At 43.5% G+C, this 20,461-nt stretch overlaps 1 protein-coding gene across 5 annotated transcripts in view; it reads right to left on the bottom strand.

Annotated features, from left to right (window-relative positions):
- LOC144480510 (pyruvate kinase PKM-like) overlaps positions 1 to 20,461 on the bottom strand; it is a 41,456-nt gene that overhangs the window by 5,464 nt on the left and 15,531 nt on the right. For 2 of the 5 annotated variants that reach the window (XM_078200010.1, XM_078200012.1), the window contains exons 4-9: positions 17,840 to 17,971; positions 15,622 to 15,808; positions 13,538 to 13,808; positions 12,299 to 12,449; positions 10,824 to 10,976; positions 2,168 to 2,334 (exon numbers count right to left, since the gene is read on the bottom strand). In XM_078200010.1, coding sequence (XP_078056136.1) covers positions 2,168 to 2,334; positions 10,824 to 10,976; positions 12,299 to 12,449; positions 13,538 to 13,808; positions 15,622 to 15,808; positions 17,840 to 17,971 — 1,061 coding nt within the window. Of the gene's footprint in view, positions 1 to 2,167; positions 2,916 to 10,823; positions 10,977 to 12,298; positions 12,450 to 13,537; positions 13,809 to 15,621; positions 15,809 to 17,839; positions 17,972 to 20,461 lie in introns of all 5 variants that reach the window. The other 3 variants (XM_078200009.1, XM_078200008.1, XR_013495678.1) reach the window with 2 other exon arrangements.

The following is a 20,461-nucleotide window of genomic DNA, read 5'->3' as shown; positions in this document are numbered from 1 at the left end:
CCACACATCAGGAAACATGCTGAGGCACATGACCAAGTACAGAAAAGGTTTTCAAGCATATCAAGATGATGGTGCACCCAAATACAGTCTAGGTCTCTTGCTGGGATAGAAATTAAAGGGAGATCTAATAGATTATGAAGGCTTCCAAAAGTATGGGTACAGAGAAAGCATTCAACTTGAGCTCAGAACATTGGGCCATAAATACAAGCCAACCACCAGGAAGTCAAAAATAATTTAAGACTTCCTTTTACACAATAAAGGAGATTGGAATTCCACATCAAGGAGAATGGTTGATGCAGACAAGATACCTTCAAGGACAGACCAGATACATGGAGAGAGAAGGGAAAAGACAAGGAAAGTTGGGAGAGGTAATTAGGAATGGAAGGAGATGTGTGGGGAACATAAATGGGCATAGGTCACCTGAGTCGAAGGCCAGCTTCTGTTCTATAGATTCTACAAAGGTCATTTTAAACTTCTGCTGAAAGTGTAAAACAGCCAAAAATCTAATATGGCGGCCTTTTATATCATCTTTGATTTAAGTCAATAAATGAGAAGGAGGGTACGACAGGTGGCCTACTCTTGTTCACCTCCCATGTCGAAGGGGCTAAAATCATTGAACACAGTAGAGTTCCCCTGTGAACCGAGTATAGTAGAATTCCCCTGGGAAGCTGCAGTGATGTTTGCAAAGTTACCACAGCTGCAGAAGGGCTGCACAAACAGAATGAACAAGGGGCAATGAATATGCCATAAGAGCCGTGGCCTGGGGGTGTGGATGGTTTGCCATGTAGAAATGATTGTTAGTAACTGAATATTACAATTATATAAACATATAGAGCTTGTAGTTGGTTAATTACATTTACCTGACAGAGTAATCAGAACTACTGGTTGTAACTGGATATCAATGATTTCAGAACAGAAGTTTTCTTGTGACTGGTGTATGCAAATTACTTGCAAGATAACCAAAAGGTATAATTACTGATGCAATGTATTGCTCAGGAAGTCCGTATGCCCCCTCGTGGAGTCAGACTTCCCTGCTATAGCTTGAATAAAGGCAGATGTAAAAACTCCCTTGTCTGGTCTCTCGAAGGGAGTGAAGTAGATGGTCACTGGGTACCTGTGAAATTCCCTAACACGTGTACTGAGGAAGATGGGGGAAGAAAGGAAACGCAAGAGGATAGACGAGATCAGTGAACACACTTCAAAAAGGTGACTGGAAGCCAAGAACTTGAGATCTGGAGAACAAAGTCAAAATTGTAGCTGGACTTTGCACAACACAACATACTTCAGAGTTCAGAATAAAGAGAGCGGTCAAGTTAGAGATAAATGGTAAAATGTATACATCAATTCCATCGGTCTATGGAGGCAGTTTTTAAAAAAAAGTTTATTCATGCGTCACAAGGCTTACATTAACGCTGCAATGAAGTTACTGTGAAGTTCCCCTAGTCGCCACACTCCGGCACCTGTGCGGGTCAATGCACCCTAACCAGCACGTCTTTCAGAATGTGGGAGGAATCCGGAGCACCCGGAGGAAAACCCACGCAGACACGAGGAGAATGTGCAAACTCCACACAGACAGTGACCCAAGCCAGGAATCGAACCCGGGGTCCCTGGTGCTGTGAGGCAGCAGCGCTAACCATTGTGCCACCATGCCACCCCAATGTCTGGGGACTACGTTCATTTGATTCTTGTGACAAACTTGCAGAACAGGAAACCCAAATAGTAAAGCTGGAAATGATCCAAGGAGAAGACTAGTAATGTGTTTGTCATTTGCAGGCTCAAGTTCCAGTTACCATTGACTGGTTGCCCTACTTGCCGAGGATGAAAAAGTAGCTGCAAGAGCCAAAACTTTTTAAAAGTAGATTTCAGGTCCAGTTGAGACAGCAAGAAATCCACGAGGTCACGAGCTCAGGTTTCTAGCTGGTTAAACACCAGCGTCAAATTACATCTTCAAAACACAGAATACCAAATGCAACACTAAGTGTACAGAACACAGTCTTGCAACGTAATTTTACTGAAGTACTGCAGATATCAACAGTTTAAAATCGGACTGACATTTGCAGTTTGGCCTGCCTCTGCACCCTGTAAGGAAAGGGGTGACCAGCTGACAGACAAAAATAGGCTAGTGAAATGTCAACAGTTCAGGGACAAGCAACGGAATAATTCCTACCTTCCAGACTTAGTCAGCACTATCACAGCTGCAGCACAGCACTTGAAAGAGGCCTCCACGGCACCAATGGCTGCTACTTCTGATGGATCTCGGGAGAGGGGTACTAGACGACGCAGCTCTTCGAATAGCTGCCTGTGGTACATGGCAGCCTCAGCCTCACGAGCAATCTGCAGATGCCACATAAAACAGCACCAGGGAAGGGAACATTCCGGTCAGTCACCGCCACTTCTGCTCCATTCATCCTGCCTACGCCTTGTGCACTTGAGTTTCAGGCTACCCTTCACCTACCTGCCAGCCAGGTTCAGCACACAGTTTGACGTGTGTGCCCCCTTCATTGGACATAGCCAATTACCTGGCAGCTTAACTAAACCAGCAGATTCCTTCTGGATCATTGAAAGAACATTGGGGGGGGGGGGGTCATTTCATATATCCAGCTTATTTCACTTCTAGAAGAGTGCCCTTTCAAAAACGAGCAACACTTGGCTACGCAGCTGCCAGGCAATTTGAACAGTCCAGAACCCTGCAAGAAGAAAGGGTTAATTCTAAACCTTCTGCACAGTATGACTCCTTGGCTACTCTACCTGCCAGATTTGGTCAAGACTATAATACCAGCAGCAAGGCATTTAAAAGAGGCTTGCACAGCGCCAATGGCAGCAGTCTCCGTAGGGTCTACCGTAGAAGGCGCGAGATGAGCGATCTCCGAATACATCTGCCGGTGATACATTGCAGCCTCTGCCTCACGAGCTATCTGTAGGCCACAAAATAAGACAGGAACAGAGAAAGATGCAAGAGAGTCAGGTATACGTGACACATTAGTGAAAGCAAGATTTAGGTAGTTGTGCAACATTCGTATGGTGGGAACATGAGCAGAAGGGGAATTAAAAGCCCACTTGTGTTTTCTGAGGTCTCTCTTTAGGGGAATAAAGTAATTTGAGGCCTGATTAAATTGGAAGGGCGCCGTTCCCTCATTTCGACCTGCACCAGATGTTTGAAACCAATGCAGAATTTTAATAATTAATTGGTAATGGAAGCCAATCTATACAGGGTCCAAATTGCCACGGGTTCTATTGAAAGTTACATGCATATTGCACAACTGCCACCTAAACATGCCAGTGTTCTAGGTCATGCAAAAGAATAAGTTGAACACATGCAAATTTAATCGAAAAGTTAGAACACAAGACAAATCATAATGTCCACTGGCACTGTTAGTTGGTCTATTGATTTATTGGGAAGTGATGGGTCCTTAGATAACTAGATTCGAGATGAAGTTGTGGAAGAGGAAAAGGGAGAAATGGAGGGGGGGGGGGAGGTGGTGCTGGGGAGAAAAGAAAAAAAAGATTTGATACCACGAGGTCTTCGAGGGAAAGGCTGCTGATACATCCCATTAATTCTTCATTCTCCATTTGTTTTTGTTTTTTGAGTTGTTGCCATAAGTCACAAGATTTACAAAGTCAAAAGATCTCCGGTCGTGTGTCATGGAATTGGGTTCAAAAAAAATTTCCAAATAAAAATGCTGCTTCCACACCAGATTGGTCAAACGCTTTCAAAACAAAATTGAGTGGGTAAGTTTTGTTTTTAGGGGAAAAAAAGTACAATGGTTAAGAGCATGGAGCAAAGGGGTGCAAGTCCAATCAATCACATGGAATAGGTGTTCAATCTTGCTTTGTGCAGTGCTAATTGCAAAGGGGAAACAATTAGTTTGGGATACAGGTTGGGAGTCACTGGACTGAATGAACGCTTTGTGAAGCCCCTTCTGGGTAGTCCCGCTGTTGTAATTTTTTTTCTTAACACACGTGTGGCACCATGGAAGGAAAATATTTGGCGCAACCAGGACATGAACATAATTTGGGATCCACACGTTAGTTAAGAACTTCATACAACATCTAACTTTCATACTAATTCTAAAAGGTTAACACGTCCTTCGTTAAGTTTTTAAAAAAAAATTTCTACAGCTAACCTACAAGAAAAAACACCCAGTAAGCTCCATTAGCTGGAGGCAGACAACTACCATTGTGCTGGGCAGAGGATCTTCTTCCTAAAAATGTCATTACTTTTAAGAACAGGTTCGCTAGGTGTGTCTGGGGTACTGCCTCACTAGTGGTACTTCATACTTCCTGAGAAATATGAAGTTCCTCAGAGCATTGGAGAAAAAAAGAAAGCCAATTTTACTTCATTTTAACAAAATGATCTTCTTTATTAACAGAACAGCTTCAACTTGTTCATTCAGCAGCCAGGGAGGCATTGGTGCAGTGGTATTGTCACTGGATCAGTAATCCAGACACCCAGGGTAATGCCCTGGTGACCCAGGTTCAAGTCCCACCATGGCAGATTGTGAAATTGGAATTCAATAAAAATCTGGAATTAAAAGTCTAGTTCGCCACCATGAAACCATTGTCAATTGTTGTAAAACCCATCTGGTTCACCAATGCCCTTTAGGGAAGGAAATCTGCCGTTCTTACCTGGCCTGGCCTACATGTGACTCCAGAGCCATAGCAATGTGGTGGACTCTTGACTGCCCTCAGGGATGGGTAATAAATGCCGACCCAGGAAGCGATGCCCACATCCCATGAAATAATTTTTTAAAAGCTGCTTCAGTTTGACAAATGGCAGGTTTGAAAATCTCAAATGGGAAGATAATGTCTGGCCAAGCATAACTGAAGTAAACTCATGCTCAAAGCTCCAATTTGGGAACTGGGCCTTTATGGGCAGTGGGGACATTTGGGCTGTGTGACCAATTCGCAAAAAAGATGGACAATATGGCGCATAATTGTACGTGTGGAAAAATGGGCAGCAAATTCCAGGCTGTCAGATTCTCTGCTGAAGGGAAAGATTGACGCAACCAAAATCAAGGTGGAATGACATGAAAGAACCAAACCAACTCAGCATGTTCACTTCCGCCAGACCCTGCTACTTCATGGAATAGCACTGTCTGGGATATGCCTGCTCACTAACAAAATTAATACTGCACTGCTCCCGAGCTGAATAGGTCCAGGAACCATTTACCAACAATACCTCCCTTCTTGTTTAAAGATTAACTCAACTAACTCGAATGTCAATTGAAGATTAGAACTCTCATGCATCAAGGCCCACGCTAAAGCAATGTAACCCATACATCTTCCAAATTCCATTAGAGGATGCATCGTTTCCTCCGAATAATCACCAGGAGGTTGAACATTTTGCACTATTGTCCTCTTAATTGCCTAAAGCAGATCTGTCAGCTTCTTGTATCTGCATGACTGAAGGCAGTATTAGCAAGAAAGCAGTGAGTAGCTGCATGATTGAAGGCAGGATTAGCAAGGCAAACATCAACTACCATGAGAAAACTGCTATCGGCAAATTTGTAAAAATTTGGGCTCTGATAATAAACGAACAATGAAATTAAAATCAGCCAACCTAACATAGCTGCAGAATGATTGATTATTGCATAATGTCTTCACTGCTGACACGAGGCAAAATTTGATGTACGCAATGTAGATGTCACCTGCAGAACCAACAAGGGTCCCATATAGTTGGTCTCCTTATGGGAAGGCTGCAGTAACTGCCAAATGGGTGATGCAGGCCTCCACAAGATCAAGGACCCCAGAGGTGAGGGAGTCGCAGCAACTAAGATGAATTGGAAGCATCACTTGAGGGTGGTGTGGCACAAGAGTGTCTTTGAACAAGAGGTCTCCTCTTTTCCCCCTCCCAGATGCCCACAAGGAACTCACTCAAGGTTTGCTTTTTTGGACTTCCCGCAATGCAAGTCCCTGTCTGGTTACCAGCAGTGAGCATCAGTGGAGACAGGCAAAGGAGGCCCCTTATGTAGACATTAAAGAGCCTCGCTTTGGGAAGGGGCGGTGAAGAGATGGTGGCATAGGTCATTGAACTAGTGACTTAGATACCCAGGCTAAAATTCAGGGGACATGGGTTCAAATCCCAGCAGGGCAGCAGATAGAATTTTTTTTAAAATCAATTAATAGTCTGGAATTGAGAAGCTAGGCTCAGTCATGGTGATCACGAAACCACTGGCAATTGTCACAAAACCCATTTGATTCCCGAATGCCCTCAGAGGAAGGAAAGCTGCTGTCCTCACTGGACTGGCCTACATGAAACTCCAGACCCACAACAACGTACTTGACTCTAAGCTGTCCTCTGAAATGGCCTAGCAAGCCACTTGGCTCAAGGCCGTTAGGGACGGGCAACAAATTCTGGCCTTGTCAGTGACTCCCACATCCAATGAAAGAGTAAACAATAAAAACTTAAAAGAGCCTCACAGTTGGCAGCTGGGCAGGAAGACTGGAGGGTGTGCAGAGCAGATTCATCAGTATGCTGCCTGTTAGGAAGAGAGGTTGGATAGGCTTGGGTTGCTTTTGTTGGAACAGAAAAGATAGAGGCCTGACCTTGACCGAGGTGTACAAGATTGCGGGCCATGGACAGAGTACTAAGGTGCAGCTGTTCCTTTAGTTGCAGGGTCAGTCAGGAGGGGACACAAGTTCAAGGTGAGGGGAAGGAGGGAGATGTGAGGAAAAACTTTAAAACCTGGTGATGGTCTGGAATGCACCATCTAGGAGGGTGGTAGAGGCTGTGGAAGTGCCCATTACAGACTGCTCCCCCCCTCCAAATCAAGTCTCAGATTCCTGCAGTAAGGTCACGGTTCTACACTGTGGGAGAAACGTGATTGCTGCCAACATATACCAGGAGGGTTGTGAGAGCCTTATTAATCCTTTAAAAAGTACCTGGATAAGCACTTGGCGCGTCATAACATTCAAGGCTATGGGCCAAGTGCTGGTAAATGGGATTAGGTGGGAGTCAGGTGTTTCTCACGTGTCGGTGCGGACTTGATGGTTGAAGGGGCTCTTCTGCACTGCACGATTCTACGACTGTTCACAAGCTTCCTGCAGTGCCACTGTGGAATAATTGAGGCATTCGCCACCACACCCCTGCCCCATTAAATATCTACCTGCCACCAAACTCTCCTCACGGGAAGGCATCAAACCCAGCATGGTACCAAGCCATTTCCCTTGGGGAGAGGCTGTACATGATCCATCTTCACAAAAAACACCCCTGAATCTCTGAAAGCAAAGGAGCAGACAGCTATCCACTTTCTCCCGATACTGCAGAGGTCACAATCCAGTGGGACTGCCCTCTCCAATCAACTGCAGTCACTTACTAACCTGACCACTGTCGGCACAAGCCCATACTAATGACCAAACTTTAATGACTGGAAAAGGCACGTAGAGAGCACAGGAGGAAGAAAAGCACAAAAGATTGCGGATTAGGGTTCAAAGAGAAAAATTCAGCAGATGCACACGGACCTCCAGGCTAGACTGAAAAGGAAGGAAGGAAAACCACAAGCAGCTCAATGAACCTGCCCATGTGGACTTCAGAACCATGTGCACAGCCAGCCAGTTTACAGCACGTGCTTTGGAAGCAGCTGTGTACATTCAAAGTTTGCATCGCATGTACTCATCAGCGAGGGGAACAAATATAAAAATCCCTCCTCCATACCAAAAGTGCAGCATCTTGGGAACGAAATTTTAGGTCTGGCAAAACATTGACTGCTACACTTCTAATTTCATGTATGCAATAATCAATTAGATCTCATGCAAAAAACTGCACGAGTTAAATCTTCAACTCAAGCCACATATGCAGTCTACTTCTCCATTCCAAGCACCACATTTCCGATTATTTGCATTGGTTAATGGAATAATTTACATTAAGCAATCCAAACATACAGTAAACCAGTCTTGCCACAGCTCTGAAAATTTAAAACGTTATAGTGTAAACGCTGCAATATTAGGAGTCAAGAGTAAAACATCTTTTGCACAAGTTTAGCTGACCAGCTTAGTCAACAAGCACATGATATGCAAATTACATTTTGCTTTATCCAGTTTGTAGCAAGATTTAAGTATTGGATTTGGTGACTGTCACTGAAACGCTTCGAATTTGAAATTTGTAGCATGCCAAATCTAAAGATTTTGTTACAATAAAATCAGGCTTAAAAGGCCAAGTTGATTTGTGTTCTAACCAGCTTAAGGTCTCACGGAAAGAAATTGGTAAATAATTGAGGTCAGAACATGGAGTCATTTAAGGTGACATTTCTTCCTGCAGCAAGGTACAGGTCTCATCTTGATTTAAACCTTGCATTCACCAAACGGCGAAGGAATGTGGGAGGGTGAAAGTGACGGGCAAGGGTAAAGATCACAATCACTTCAAATAAAATGCTTACGCATTTTGATAGACATGGTGGTTTAGTTGGCTTCTAACAGTTAATTTAGTTATGCTCTGTATGAACAGAAATTGTTATCAGAAACTCTCAGCTTTTGGAAAGAGTGGTTGTGTCTCCACTTGGGTGAATCGCAGAGTTAGGAGTTGAAAAAAGTGCGTCAAAGAAAGCACCACAATAAAGTTAATCATAAATAGGCTTACATTAACACTGCAATGACGTTACTGTAAAAATCCCCTAGTCGGCACACTCCGGCACCTGTTCGGGTACAGAGAATTTATTCTGGCCAATGCACCTAACCAGCACGTCTTTCGGACTGTGGGCAGCACTGTGGTAGTGGTTAGCAAAAATCCGGCGCCAATACACTACTTCTTAAGTCTCACTATGGGATTAGCCAATACCTTTTTGAGAAGCTAATAAATTGATTGTATCCCTGGAGACAAAATTATTTAGTGGAGACAGTGTTTGGCACTGGAACTTGTTACTACAAGTTTTTTTTAAAAAAAGGAATGATGTTGGCTGCTCTTCAAATAATTGGGAATTGAAGGTACGGCAGGTTGGGCAAAGGAAACAGCACAGCTATTTGGCACAGATTAGGTGCAAAGGGAGAAAATAGGTCTGCATCTAACATTTAATATGGATACGTGCACTGCTGCAAGTGGATAGGGCCGAACATTTATATGCCCTGTAGGGTGCAAAGGCTTTTGGTAGGAGACTCAGATGTGGTTTCCTCAATCTCAAGGTGTGCGCACAGTATTCAGTGCCTCAAGGCTAGTGCAAAAGCAAGGATTGCAAGCATGCAATGGGAACTAACTTAGCTCCCTTGTGCTGAGTCATAAAGGGTCAGAAGAATGTTACCAATTTAAAAGGCTCTTTACTTATTATTTACTCTATTAGCACAATAGAAGGAAGACTGCGACATGGTGGTAAATGTCATTGGACTAGTAATCCCAAAGCGCAGACTAATGCTAATGTCTAGATGCATGGATTAATCGACCATAGTAGTTTGGTGGAATTTAAATCCAACTAACAAATTTGGAATATAATGCTGCTACTCTCATAATGGTGGCCATCAAACCTTCCGACGATTAATCTAAAAACTCATCTGCTTCACTTACTAACAGTTAATTTAGTTATGCTCTGTATGAACAGAAATAATCAGAAACTCAACACAGCTTTTGGAAAGGGTGGTTGTGTCTTCACTTGGGTGAATCGTTAGTTGGTGGGAGTTGGGGGTTGAAAAAAGTGCATCAAAGCACCACAATAAAGTTTATTTTATTAGTGTATATATTCACCCTTTGCAATGGCCTAGCAAGCCGATTAGTTCAAAGGCAATTGGCGATGGGCAACAAATACTGACCTTGCCGATGACATCCACTTTCCATGAAATAATATATTTTTTAAAAAGGACGACAGCACGTGGCTTAATGCTCAAAGGGGAAAATTAAGATATTCGATTGAGGTACAGATAATTGGCCCTAGTAGATAGAACAGGAGTAGGATCGATTATTGTGGATAAAGGAACACAAATACAAGACATAAAGCTTGTATTGAATTTGGTTAAATGTCAGGAGTTAATTTTCAGCAATTTATAACCTGTGGAACAGGTTGCTTGCTGCAGTTTAGATTGATAGGAGCCAGACAGGTTCCAAACCAGTATTGACTTGCGTTGAGAGAAAAAGACAGCCCAGGGTGGGTGGCTTCCCATCAATACAGACTCTCAGATCTCTCAAACACCCTGTCATGGGATTAGTGTGTTTCAATCTTGTTCTGACCCCAAATTAGAACAGGATTTTGTTTTTCACGTCTCCCTGGAAATTGGTGATGCAAACGCAAATAATGGTGTTAACATATATTTTGTGCCCTGTAGCAGTTACACATCCAGAAGAACAAGGATTTCAGTACGCAGAATCCACTACTCAAATCTTGCTGCACAGCACACTTTCACCCACTGATTTGAATAAGCCAGTGACTTTTTTGCCCCCACCATTGCATGCATGGCAGGTTCAGCATGACTTTTCCTATAAAACCAGCTTACATTGATCTGGCAATGAGATGAAATGGCAATTAGTCAGGTGAAGGACAAAATCAGTCAACTTGCTAAATGGTGGTTAAGGTGGACGGATCAAACAAATTTCTAGTCGCCCCAAGACAGAAAGCAAAGCATCAAGTGCCAATACTATTCTAAGTAACATCTAATGCAACAGTTCAACAGCCCAGGAACATGCTGATCGGAATTATAAATGCAACATCAATACTGTTGCAAAGTCATTGTACTATCGCCACATTTCCCCCAAATTGCTTCCCTTGTTCTCCCGACAGGAACTGGAAGTAGGCATCTTACACTACTTGCGCATTCATCATTAATTCCTAGATCAGATTCCTACCTCTACTCTTGCAAGTGCTAACTGCTTCCAAAAAAAGTGGTCCACACAAGGTTTAACTACGTACCAGGTGCTGCATTTTTACAGCCTCGAGGGGGTAGTCTCCTTTCGCAGTCTCTCCAGACAGCATGATACAGTCTGCACCGTCTAGTACAGCATTAGCTACGTCACTGCCCTCAGCTCGGGTAGGTCTGGGTTTCTTGATCATGCTCTCCAACATCTGAAAAAGGTGAAAAAAAACCCAGGGTATAAGATCCGTTCCACGAACATGATTAGAAACAAGCGCATCAAGCTCAAGTCAACCTCTGTACAAATTACTACACTTTCTTAAATTGTTACCCTTGCTGTGAACAAATCCGGTAATGTCTGAATCTCTTAACTCAGCTGGACAGGTAACATTCTAGGGAGAGAATATTCTGCAAACTATGGAGGACAGTACCATCCCAAGTTAGGTAAAGATTCTGAGTATTGCTGAAGACAAGTTGAAGCTTTTCATCTCATCATCAGAAGAAACAGTAGAATGCTAAATTTCAAACCAACAGGAATTATCCTTTAGGAGAAATCAGCACCTTTTTCTCCTGCAGTACAAATTGCGGTGGTTTGAAATTTGACATTTTTGCATTTATCCTGATGACTTGGGTTAGGTTGATTGGCCATGCTAAATTGCCCCTTAGTGTGTCACGGGGACTAGCTAGGGTAAATATGTGGGGCTATGGGGGTAGGATCTGGGCGAGGTTAGGGTCGGTGCAGACTCGATGGGTCAAATGGCCTCCTTCTGCACTGTAGGATTCTATGATTCTATGACCGCAAGATGAAAAGTTTCAGCAACAACTTCTCTTTTCGTCAATATTTATGTAAAGATCCAAGTTAACATCTCCACCAGAAACAAGTAGTTTTCTTTCTGGACTAGAAAATTTCACTTGATTTTCAATTTGGCATAATCTTGTGCATTCCCTAATCCAGAACCACAGAAATATGCAATTTCAATTAGGCTGTATTGTAAGCACAAACTGAACAGCAATTAATCTTCACAAGTCTCTGTAAAAGAGGCCAGCTCCACGTACATTTATTTTAAGGGCATTTATTCAGGCATGAACTAATACATTATACGTAATAGGGCAGCATGGTGGCACAGTGGTTAGCACTGCTGCCCCTCAGCGCCAGGTTCGATTCCCGGCTTGGGTCACTGTGCGGCGTCTGCATGTTGTCCCCGTGTCTGCTTGGGTTTCTTCTGGTTTTCTCCCACAGTCCAGGTGTGCAGGTTAGGTGCATTGGCCAGACTAAATTGCACCTTCATGTCAGGGGGACAAGCTAGGGTAAAACACACGGGATTACAGGGATAGGGCCTGGGTAGGATTGTGGTCAGGGCAGACTCGATGGGCCAAATATCCTCCTGCTGCACTGTAGGGATTCTATTCTATGATTACAAATATACAATTGAAAAGTAGCAACCAGTGAGTATTCCAAGATGGATGTAGAAACTGCAACCCAGCAGCAATCTGTGCGTATACCATCACACTTTGAAAAAAGCCAACTATGTACCTGAGTAGCACAGATGACAGGTTTGCCAGCTCTGTTGCAGCGTCCAATCACCATCTTCTGAGCAAGGAAAACTTTCTCGCCAGGAATTTCAATACCCAGGTCTCCACGGGCAACCATAATGCCATCACTAGCCTCCAGGACCTCATCAAATCTGAAAGGGAGGAACAGTCAGTTGAGAAGCCAATTTTTATGATGCTCATTCTGGGTTCTCCAGTTATAGATCAAGCAAACAGCTTTACCCAAAAAAGTTGCAAAAGCAGTTGGGTTTCTCCAAAAGTTACTTTCTGCAGCTTTGTTCCAACATGACACTGTAGTTGTATTTCAGCCTCTGAGCAACATTCAATGGAGCTTAAGCAGACTTTACAAACAAAATGCGTTGGAAGTCATGAGTTTCAAAAGCTGGAGATAACCTTTGTTTTAAAAAATATCAAGGTTTTAGACTTCTAGTATTCATCCGGAGCTGTTCATTCAATTATAAAACATACCCCTTCTCAATCTGAGCCAGTTAAAACTCCGGATGGAATGAACAATCTTATTTCTTACATGCTTAATCTATCCGTCTAAAGCGTTCACCCTATTATAGAAAGGATATTATTAAACCAGAAAGAGTGCAGAAGAGATTTACTAGGATGCTAGCGGGACTTGATGGTTTGAATTAGGAGGGGCTGGATAGACTGGGACGTTTTTCCTCTGGAGTGTAGGAGGCTGAGGGGTGATCTTATAGAGGTCTATAAAATGAGGGGCATAGATCAGCTAGATAGTCAATATCTTTTCCCAAAGGTAGGGGAGTCTAAAACTTGAGGGCGTGGGTTTCACGGGAGATACACAAAAGGGTCCAGAGGGGCAATTGTTTCCACACACACTCCAGGGTGGTGAGTATTTGGAACAAGCTGCCAGAGGTAGTAGAGGCAGGTACAATTTAGCCTTTTATAAAGCGTTTAGCCAGTTACATGGGTAAGATGGATAGAGAGAGATATGGGTCAAATGAGGGCAATTGGGACTAGCTTAGGGTTTTAAAAAAAAAGGCCGCATGGACAAGTTGGGCCAAAGGATTTGTTCCCATGTTGTAAACCTCTATGACTGACCTCTAAGCTAGTCAGAAATCATGTCATTAAGGCTACGGATATATAACAAAATGAACACCAGCCAAAATTTGTATATCTCGCACTCCCAATATACAGTCATGGTATTTGCTCCAAAGCCCTGATCACGTGAGACAATAATCTCAACGTCACTCACCGGCGAACTCCCTCATGGTTCTCAATTTTGCTAATAATTTTGATGTGTTTTCCTTTTTCACCCAGCACTTCCCGGACAGCATGGACATCAGAAGCCTTGCGTATGAATGAGGCAAACACCATGTCTACACCTTGCTCCACGCCAAACTTCAAGTCAGCGATATCTTTTTCAGACACCGCTGGAAGGTCAACAGCTGCTCCAGGGAGGTTTACACCCTTCTTGCTGCCCAGAAATCCTCCGTTCTCAATCTCGGTGTCACAAAAGTCTGCACCTGTAATTAGACAAACCAGGTTATGTGCATTCAGGCAGTACAGAACAGGAGACAAGCTTATAAACCTGATTTGGATACAGGGAAAGTGGCTTAATACAAATCATATCAAGGAGGCAGAGCGAAGAGTTACTTCAGCGCAGACAAAGGCTTTTGAAAACCACCTTTATGTAGTTAGAATTATACAGCTTTGACTAATAAAACATTTTATTCACAATTAGGTCACACATTCGTCTGAAGATTCAAGAGAAATGGTGATCATGAAACTTAAATACCCATCTAGTTCACTAATGCCCTCAGGGAAGATGAATTTGCCATCATTACCCGACCTACATGACTCCCAGACCCAAAACAACGTGATTGATTCTTCATGCTCTCTGAAATGGCCTAGAAAGCTACTCCGTTCCCACATCAGAGCCACAGAATATTTGAGGTACTTTAATGCATCTTTTCTCATTTTAATGAAACGCCACAGTCAACGCCATGCTTCAGGGAATGGAAACATCTTATCCCATAGCAATTTGTCACCAGGAGAATCCCTACAGTGCAGAAGGAGGCCATTCAGATCAGCTCCAACACTGCACCTTACCTAGGCCCCATCACTATAACTCCAGACATTTTCCCTCCTAATCCCCCTACCCTGCACATTTTGGAAGACCAAGGGGAAATTTAGCATGGCCAATCCACCTAACCAGCACATTTTTGGACTGTGGAAGGAAACCGGAGCACCCGGATCCCTGGCCCTGAGACAGCAGTGCAGTTTTTAAACAGGGTACCAAACTGAAACTATGACCACATTTGTTCAGTATCTTGCCAAATAAGGGCAAATGAGTGATACAAAATTTAACCAGTTTTTAAAACGCTCAAACATCTTGCTGGCTGATGCTGGACAGTAAAGAGGAGCAAAATGGGGAAGTCAAAAACAGCACTTGGTTTGAAGGAAAAGTGTACTGAATGACCACACTCAATCCGCAAAAGGTTAATTCCGTAGAATCCCGACAATGCAGAAGGAGGCCATTTTGCCCATCCAGTCTGTACCAACCACAATCTCACCCAGGCTCTATCCCCATAACCCTACTAACCCCCTGACACTGAGGGGAAATTTAGCACGGCCAATCAACCTAACCCGCACATCTTTGGAGCGTGGGAGGAAATCAGAGCATCCAGAGGAAACCCATGCAGACACTAGGAGAACGTGCGAACTCCATGTGACCCAAGCCGGGAATAGGATGTTGCCTGGTATGGTGGGGAGGTCTTATGAGGAAAGGCTAAGGGACTGGAGGTTATTTTCATTAGAGAGAAGGTCAAGAGGTGACTTAATAGAGGCATACAAGATGATCAGAGGATTAGATAGGGTGGATAGTGAGAGCCTTTTTCCTCGGATGGTGATAGCTAGCACGAGGGGACATAGCTTTAAATTGAGGGGTGATAGATATAGGACAGATGCCAGAGGTAGCTTCTTCACTCAGAGTGACAAGGGCGTGGAACGCCCTGCCTGCAGCAGTAGTGGACTTGCCAACATTAAGGGCATTTAAATGGTCTTTGGACAAACATATAGGTGATATTGGAATAGTGTAGGTTAGATGGGCTTTAGATTGGTTTCACAGGTCGGCACAACATCAAGGACCGATGGGCCTGTACTGCACTGTAATGTTCTATGAATCCGGGTCCCTGGCACTGAGAGGCAGCAGTGCTAACCACTGTGCCACTCATGATTCTAATTTCCTCCAGAAAATAACAGGAAATTTAAGAAAACTAGCTTTACACAAGTTACTAGGGAGTGTGGAATCAGAATACATCTTGATAAAGCACCTACCTTTCTGCAGCACACGGAGAGAAATCAGGCCATCATCCACATAGATGTGACTCCCTACGTCAACCACATTAGGCAGGTGTTTGTAGTCTAACCACAGTATATTTTCATCACATTTCTCTTTGTACGCGTCATCTAACGTGATCTTCAGCTTTGCTCCTTTCTTCAGTTCAACCTCAGCAGTGCCACTCTGCGGCAAAAGAAAAAAGTGGACAATTGGTTTTAATAATGCCAGACTCGCCAAAACTCATTTTGCAACCTCCGAGAATGGCAATGGGGAAAATCACGAGAGTCGCCTATAGCTGGAACTGGTTTTAAGATGTCAAATGGAATTATGGTGTTCAAAATAGGCCAGTTGCTTAGTGATACTGAACTTGAATATTGCTCATGCTTCTCATCTTGCACTCACCAGGACAAATGCAAGAACATCAAATTTCAAATAATTTATGGAAAAGGAGACATCGACACTTTTTGCTCCCGTCATATAAATTGTCGACTGCTCAAAATTCGGCATCCTGGTGTTGTCGGATGAATGAAGGACAAAGATTTTTGGCAATTTGTCCTCCTTTTCAGCGACAAAATGGACTAACTATAGCTTAGGACGTGTGGAATCTATGAGTTACGCATAGAAGCTTAGAGCAATATGACAAAAACTGCAACCATTTTAAAAATTAAGAAAAATTACACAATATTTACTTTTCAAAGGAACTGGGTAACTAAGCTAAACAATTTCAAAGTACCTATGGCAAAAAGCAAAAAGAATTTTCCTGCTTCTCTCGACAATATTCCAGATCATTGTTCAGGCAACAGCAACTTGCACGCATTCAAAATTTGCAATGATTTTTTTTCAATTTTTTTCAATTAACTTGAAATACAAACTATTTTTTTTTGAAGTAAACAATATTTTTAAAACACTGGATAAAAGTAAATTACTGCAGATGCTGGAACCTGAAACCAAAAGAGAAAATGCTGGAAAATCTCAGCAGGTCCGGTAGCACCCGTAAGGAGAGAAAGGGGCTGACGTTTCGAGCCCCGGTGACCCTTTGTCAAAACTTTAAACAAATGATTTTAACTTGAGCACTACGACTCTCCGATTTAAATACTTGATCCTACAAAGTACACCAATTAGAGAGCAGTAACGCACATCTTGCACACAAAAGTGTTTGCCTTTTAGTAAACAGTTTGCGCTTGCACTTTGCAGGATACAGTATAAAACTGAACAGTTATGCTCAGTACATGTGTTTCTAATCAGTCGTGGTAGCCTCTGGCTCAAGACACACAGTGGCAAGTGGTTAGCACTGCTGCCCCACAGCACCAGAGACCTGGGTTCAATTCCCAGCTTGGGTCACTGTGCACGTGGAGTCTGCACGTTCGCTCTGTGTCTGCGTGGGTTTCCTCCGGCTGCTCCGGTTTCCTCCCACAGTCCGAGACACGTGCTGGTTAGGGGCATTGGTCGTGCTAAATTCTCCCTCAGTGTATTCGAACAGGCGCCGGAGTGTGGCGACTAGGGGATTCTCACAGTAACTTCATTGCAGTGTTAATGTGAGTCTACTTGTGACACTATTAAAAAATACTTTAAACTTTAAAATGAAATTCTAAACCCCCCCCCCAAAATTTGAATGCACCCAAGCTAAAAATGGTTCAACTCATTGTGGGCGGCACGGTAGCAGTGGTTAGCACTGCTGCTTTGCAGCTCCAGGGACCTGGGTTCGATTCCTGGCTCAGGTCACTGTCTGTGCAGAGTTTGCACATTCTCCCCGTGTCTGCGTGGGTTTCCTCCGGGTGCTCCGGTTTCCTCCCACAGTCCGAAAGACGTGCTGGTTAGGTTGATTGGCCGTGCTAAATTGCCCCTTAGTGTCCCGGGATGTGTAGATTAGAGGGATTAGCGGGTAAATATGTAGGGATATGGGGATAGGGCCTGGGTGGGATTGTTGTCGGTGCAGACTCGATGGGCCGAATGGCCTCTTTCTGCATTATAGGGGTTCTATGGTTCCCCACTTCATCGAGAGACTCAAACCGCTGACAGCAAATCTCCTTCGATTCCTCACGCTTATTTCTGGAGCAACCTGTTGGTATGACAAAACTAGTGTGATTGAGCAGCCTTAACCTTGTTGTGCTACTTAACTCCCACCACCCGGGGGAATGGCATTCTTTACACTGGTTTCATTTCAAGTACATTGGGGTTGGATCGAAAAAAAAGCACCACACAAAAAGTACTTACTCCCTTGATAAGTCCAGTGCGGATTTCAGGTCCCTTTGTGTCCAGAGCAACAGCAATTGGTCTGTAGCTGATGGGATCGCCAGCAAAACTTTCTGTAGCCTCACGGACATTCTTGATGGTTGCTGCATGGTACTGTAAGACAAGGAGTTCAGTTTAACTTTCTGGAAGTTGACTCCGAAATTGACAGTGTGCCTTTGTGAAGCCTTCAGGTAAATTTTAGCTTCCAAAAAAATTGTTGTTACACAGCATCACTGGTGTGGATATTAATTCCAAATGAATACAAAACAAAATGCAATTTTCCCCAAGGGAGAGTGCCTTCAAGTGTACTGCCTCGTTTCCTTAAAAAAACAGCTCATTTCTCATGTACTAAAGCTAAGTGACCATTTGTAGAGCATCTTGAGCAGATAGGGCCGAAAAAGGAAAAGCAACTTGATAATTTGCTCCTACCAATGCAAAACCTACAACCACCCAAGCATACCCAACACTACCAAACTTATTTCCATTTCTACCTGCACGCAGTCTAACAAAATTACAGATAATCTCCCTAGTCATGATACAGGGGGCATCATCCCAGCTCTCAACTCCTCTGCTGTACCCCAGAAGCAGAGTCTGAAACGTGCCACTTCAAACATTCACAGTTCTTGTAACTCAACTTGGTGTAGTTGTCTCAACAGCAATTAATTCTGCAATGTGCCCATTCAGGCAAGCCAAATTTTTAAAACCAACACGCAGAGGCTCGAATACAAAGCCATTTAAAAAAAACAGACCTAGACTACAACGGAGGTTGTGTGGACACAAGTTAGCAATGTTTATCTGTGAACATTCTGTTTATACAGCAATGAGATTAGAACAAATCAAGTGACCCCCAGTTCAAAATTTGGTTATCTTCATTGACGTGGTGGTGTCAATTTTAACTTTCACTGCCAGCTAACTGGCCATTTGAACAAATACTGCGCCGGTTCCTACAAACACTAATGCAGCTACCCCTCCCCCACCCAGACGACCAGCTTTTAAATCTTCAGAGAACTGAACTACTCTAAAATAGTAGACTAGATCGCTCGGCTCCAGCTGATCGCTATTCGTTTTATAGCACTTGGCATTTTTATTAATTATTTCATAGGATCATAGAATCCTACAGTGCAGGTGGTGGCCATTTGGCCCATTGAGCCTGCACCAACAACAATCCCTCCCAGGCCTACCCCCACATATTTACCCTGCTAGTTCCCCTGCCACCAAGGGTCAATTTAGCATGGCCAATCCACCTAACCTACAACACCTTTGGATACTCATGGGCAATTTAGCATGGCAAAGCCATCTAACCTACACATCATTGGCCAGTAATGGGCAATTCAGCATGACCAATCCACCTAACCTGCACATCACTGGACACCAAGGAACAATTTACCATGGCCAATCCACCCAACCTACACACCTTTGGACGCGAATGCACAGCCAATCTACCTAATCTTTTGGACTGTGGGAGGAAACCAGAGTACCCGGAGAAAATTCATGCAGACATGGGGAGAATGTACAAACTCCACAAAGTCACCCTTCCCTGAAAAATGTTTTGTCTATAAACCAGAGGGTACAAATCAAGAGAAACGATTCCATAAAGTTGTGCAACAATATTGCAAAATATGCAGCTGTGTTTAAGCCATTAAAAGCTATACAGCAATGGAATTCAAACAGTTGAATAGAGCAAACTCAGATGTTACACAACCTTATCAGGCACAACCGCTGGCTGGATTTGCAAAAAAACTGTAGCTGTAATTCCAGGCAGGTCCAGGGTCAAGTACTGCCTTGCAGTGCCAGCAAGCAGATCAGGTTTGAATTGCTATGTTATACAACAGTGCCAATTTGTATTTGATCCCCAGCCAGTAGGTGCTTCAATGTTAAAGCATTCGCTCCCAATTTGAGAACAGGCGTGCCTACTTCTACTTTTCAATCGCTGGAAAACTGCCAGAGTCACCCACAAAGGGGATGCACAATCCGGTATGGCCGCAAGTAACGGCCCAAAAGGCAATCCCAGATATCAACATTTTGATCCTTTGGCAAGAAGCTGCTTAGCTACACTGCAGATTCACCAAAAGGTAAAATGTAGAAACACAAAATAAGAGTAGGCCATTCGGCCCTTAGAACCTGCTCCGCCATTCATTTTGATCATCAAGTTTAATATCCAGATCTCACCTCCTTTCCCCCCCACCCTCCATATCCCTCGACTCTTTTTAGCTCCAAGAGCTATATCTAATTCCTTCTTGAAATCACAATATTTCGGCCTCAACTACTTTGTGGTAGTGAATTCCACACATTCACCATCCTCTGGGTGAAGAAATTGCTCCTCACCTCAGTCCTAAAAGGTTTATCCCTTATCTTCAAACCATGACCCCAAATTTTGGACTCCCACACCATTGGGAATATTTTTTCTGAATCAAAATCTTGTCTAACCCTGTTAGAATTTTATAAGTTTCTATGAGATCCCCTCTCACCCCTTCTGAACTTCAGTGAAGTCTCTCCTCACATGACAGACCTGCCATCCCAGGGATCAGCCTGATAAACCTTTGCTACACTCCCACCACAGCAAGGACATCCTTCCTCAGATAAGGACACCAAAACTGCACACAA

Source organism: Mustelus asterias, chromosome 29, assembly GCF_964213995.1.
Source record: "Mustelus asterias chromosome 29, sMusAst1.hap1.1, whole genome shotgun sequence".
Classification (NCBI taxonomy): Eukaryota; Metazoa; Chordata; class Chondrichthyes; order Carcharhiniformes; family Triakidae; genus Mustelus; species Mustelus asterias.
The sequence above is the reverse complement of the archived record's forward strand: the minus strand, read 5'-3'. Positions and strand labels throughout refer to the sequence as shown.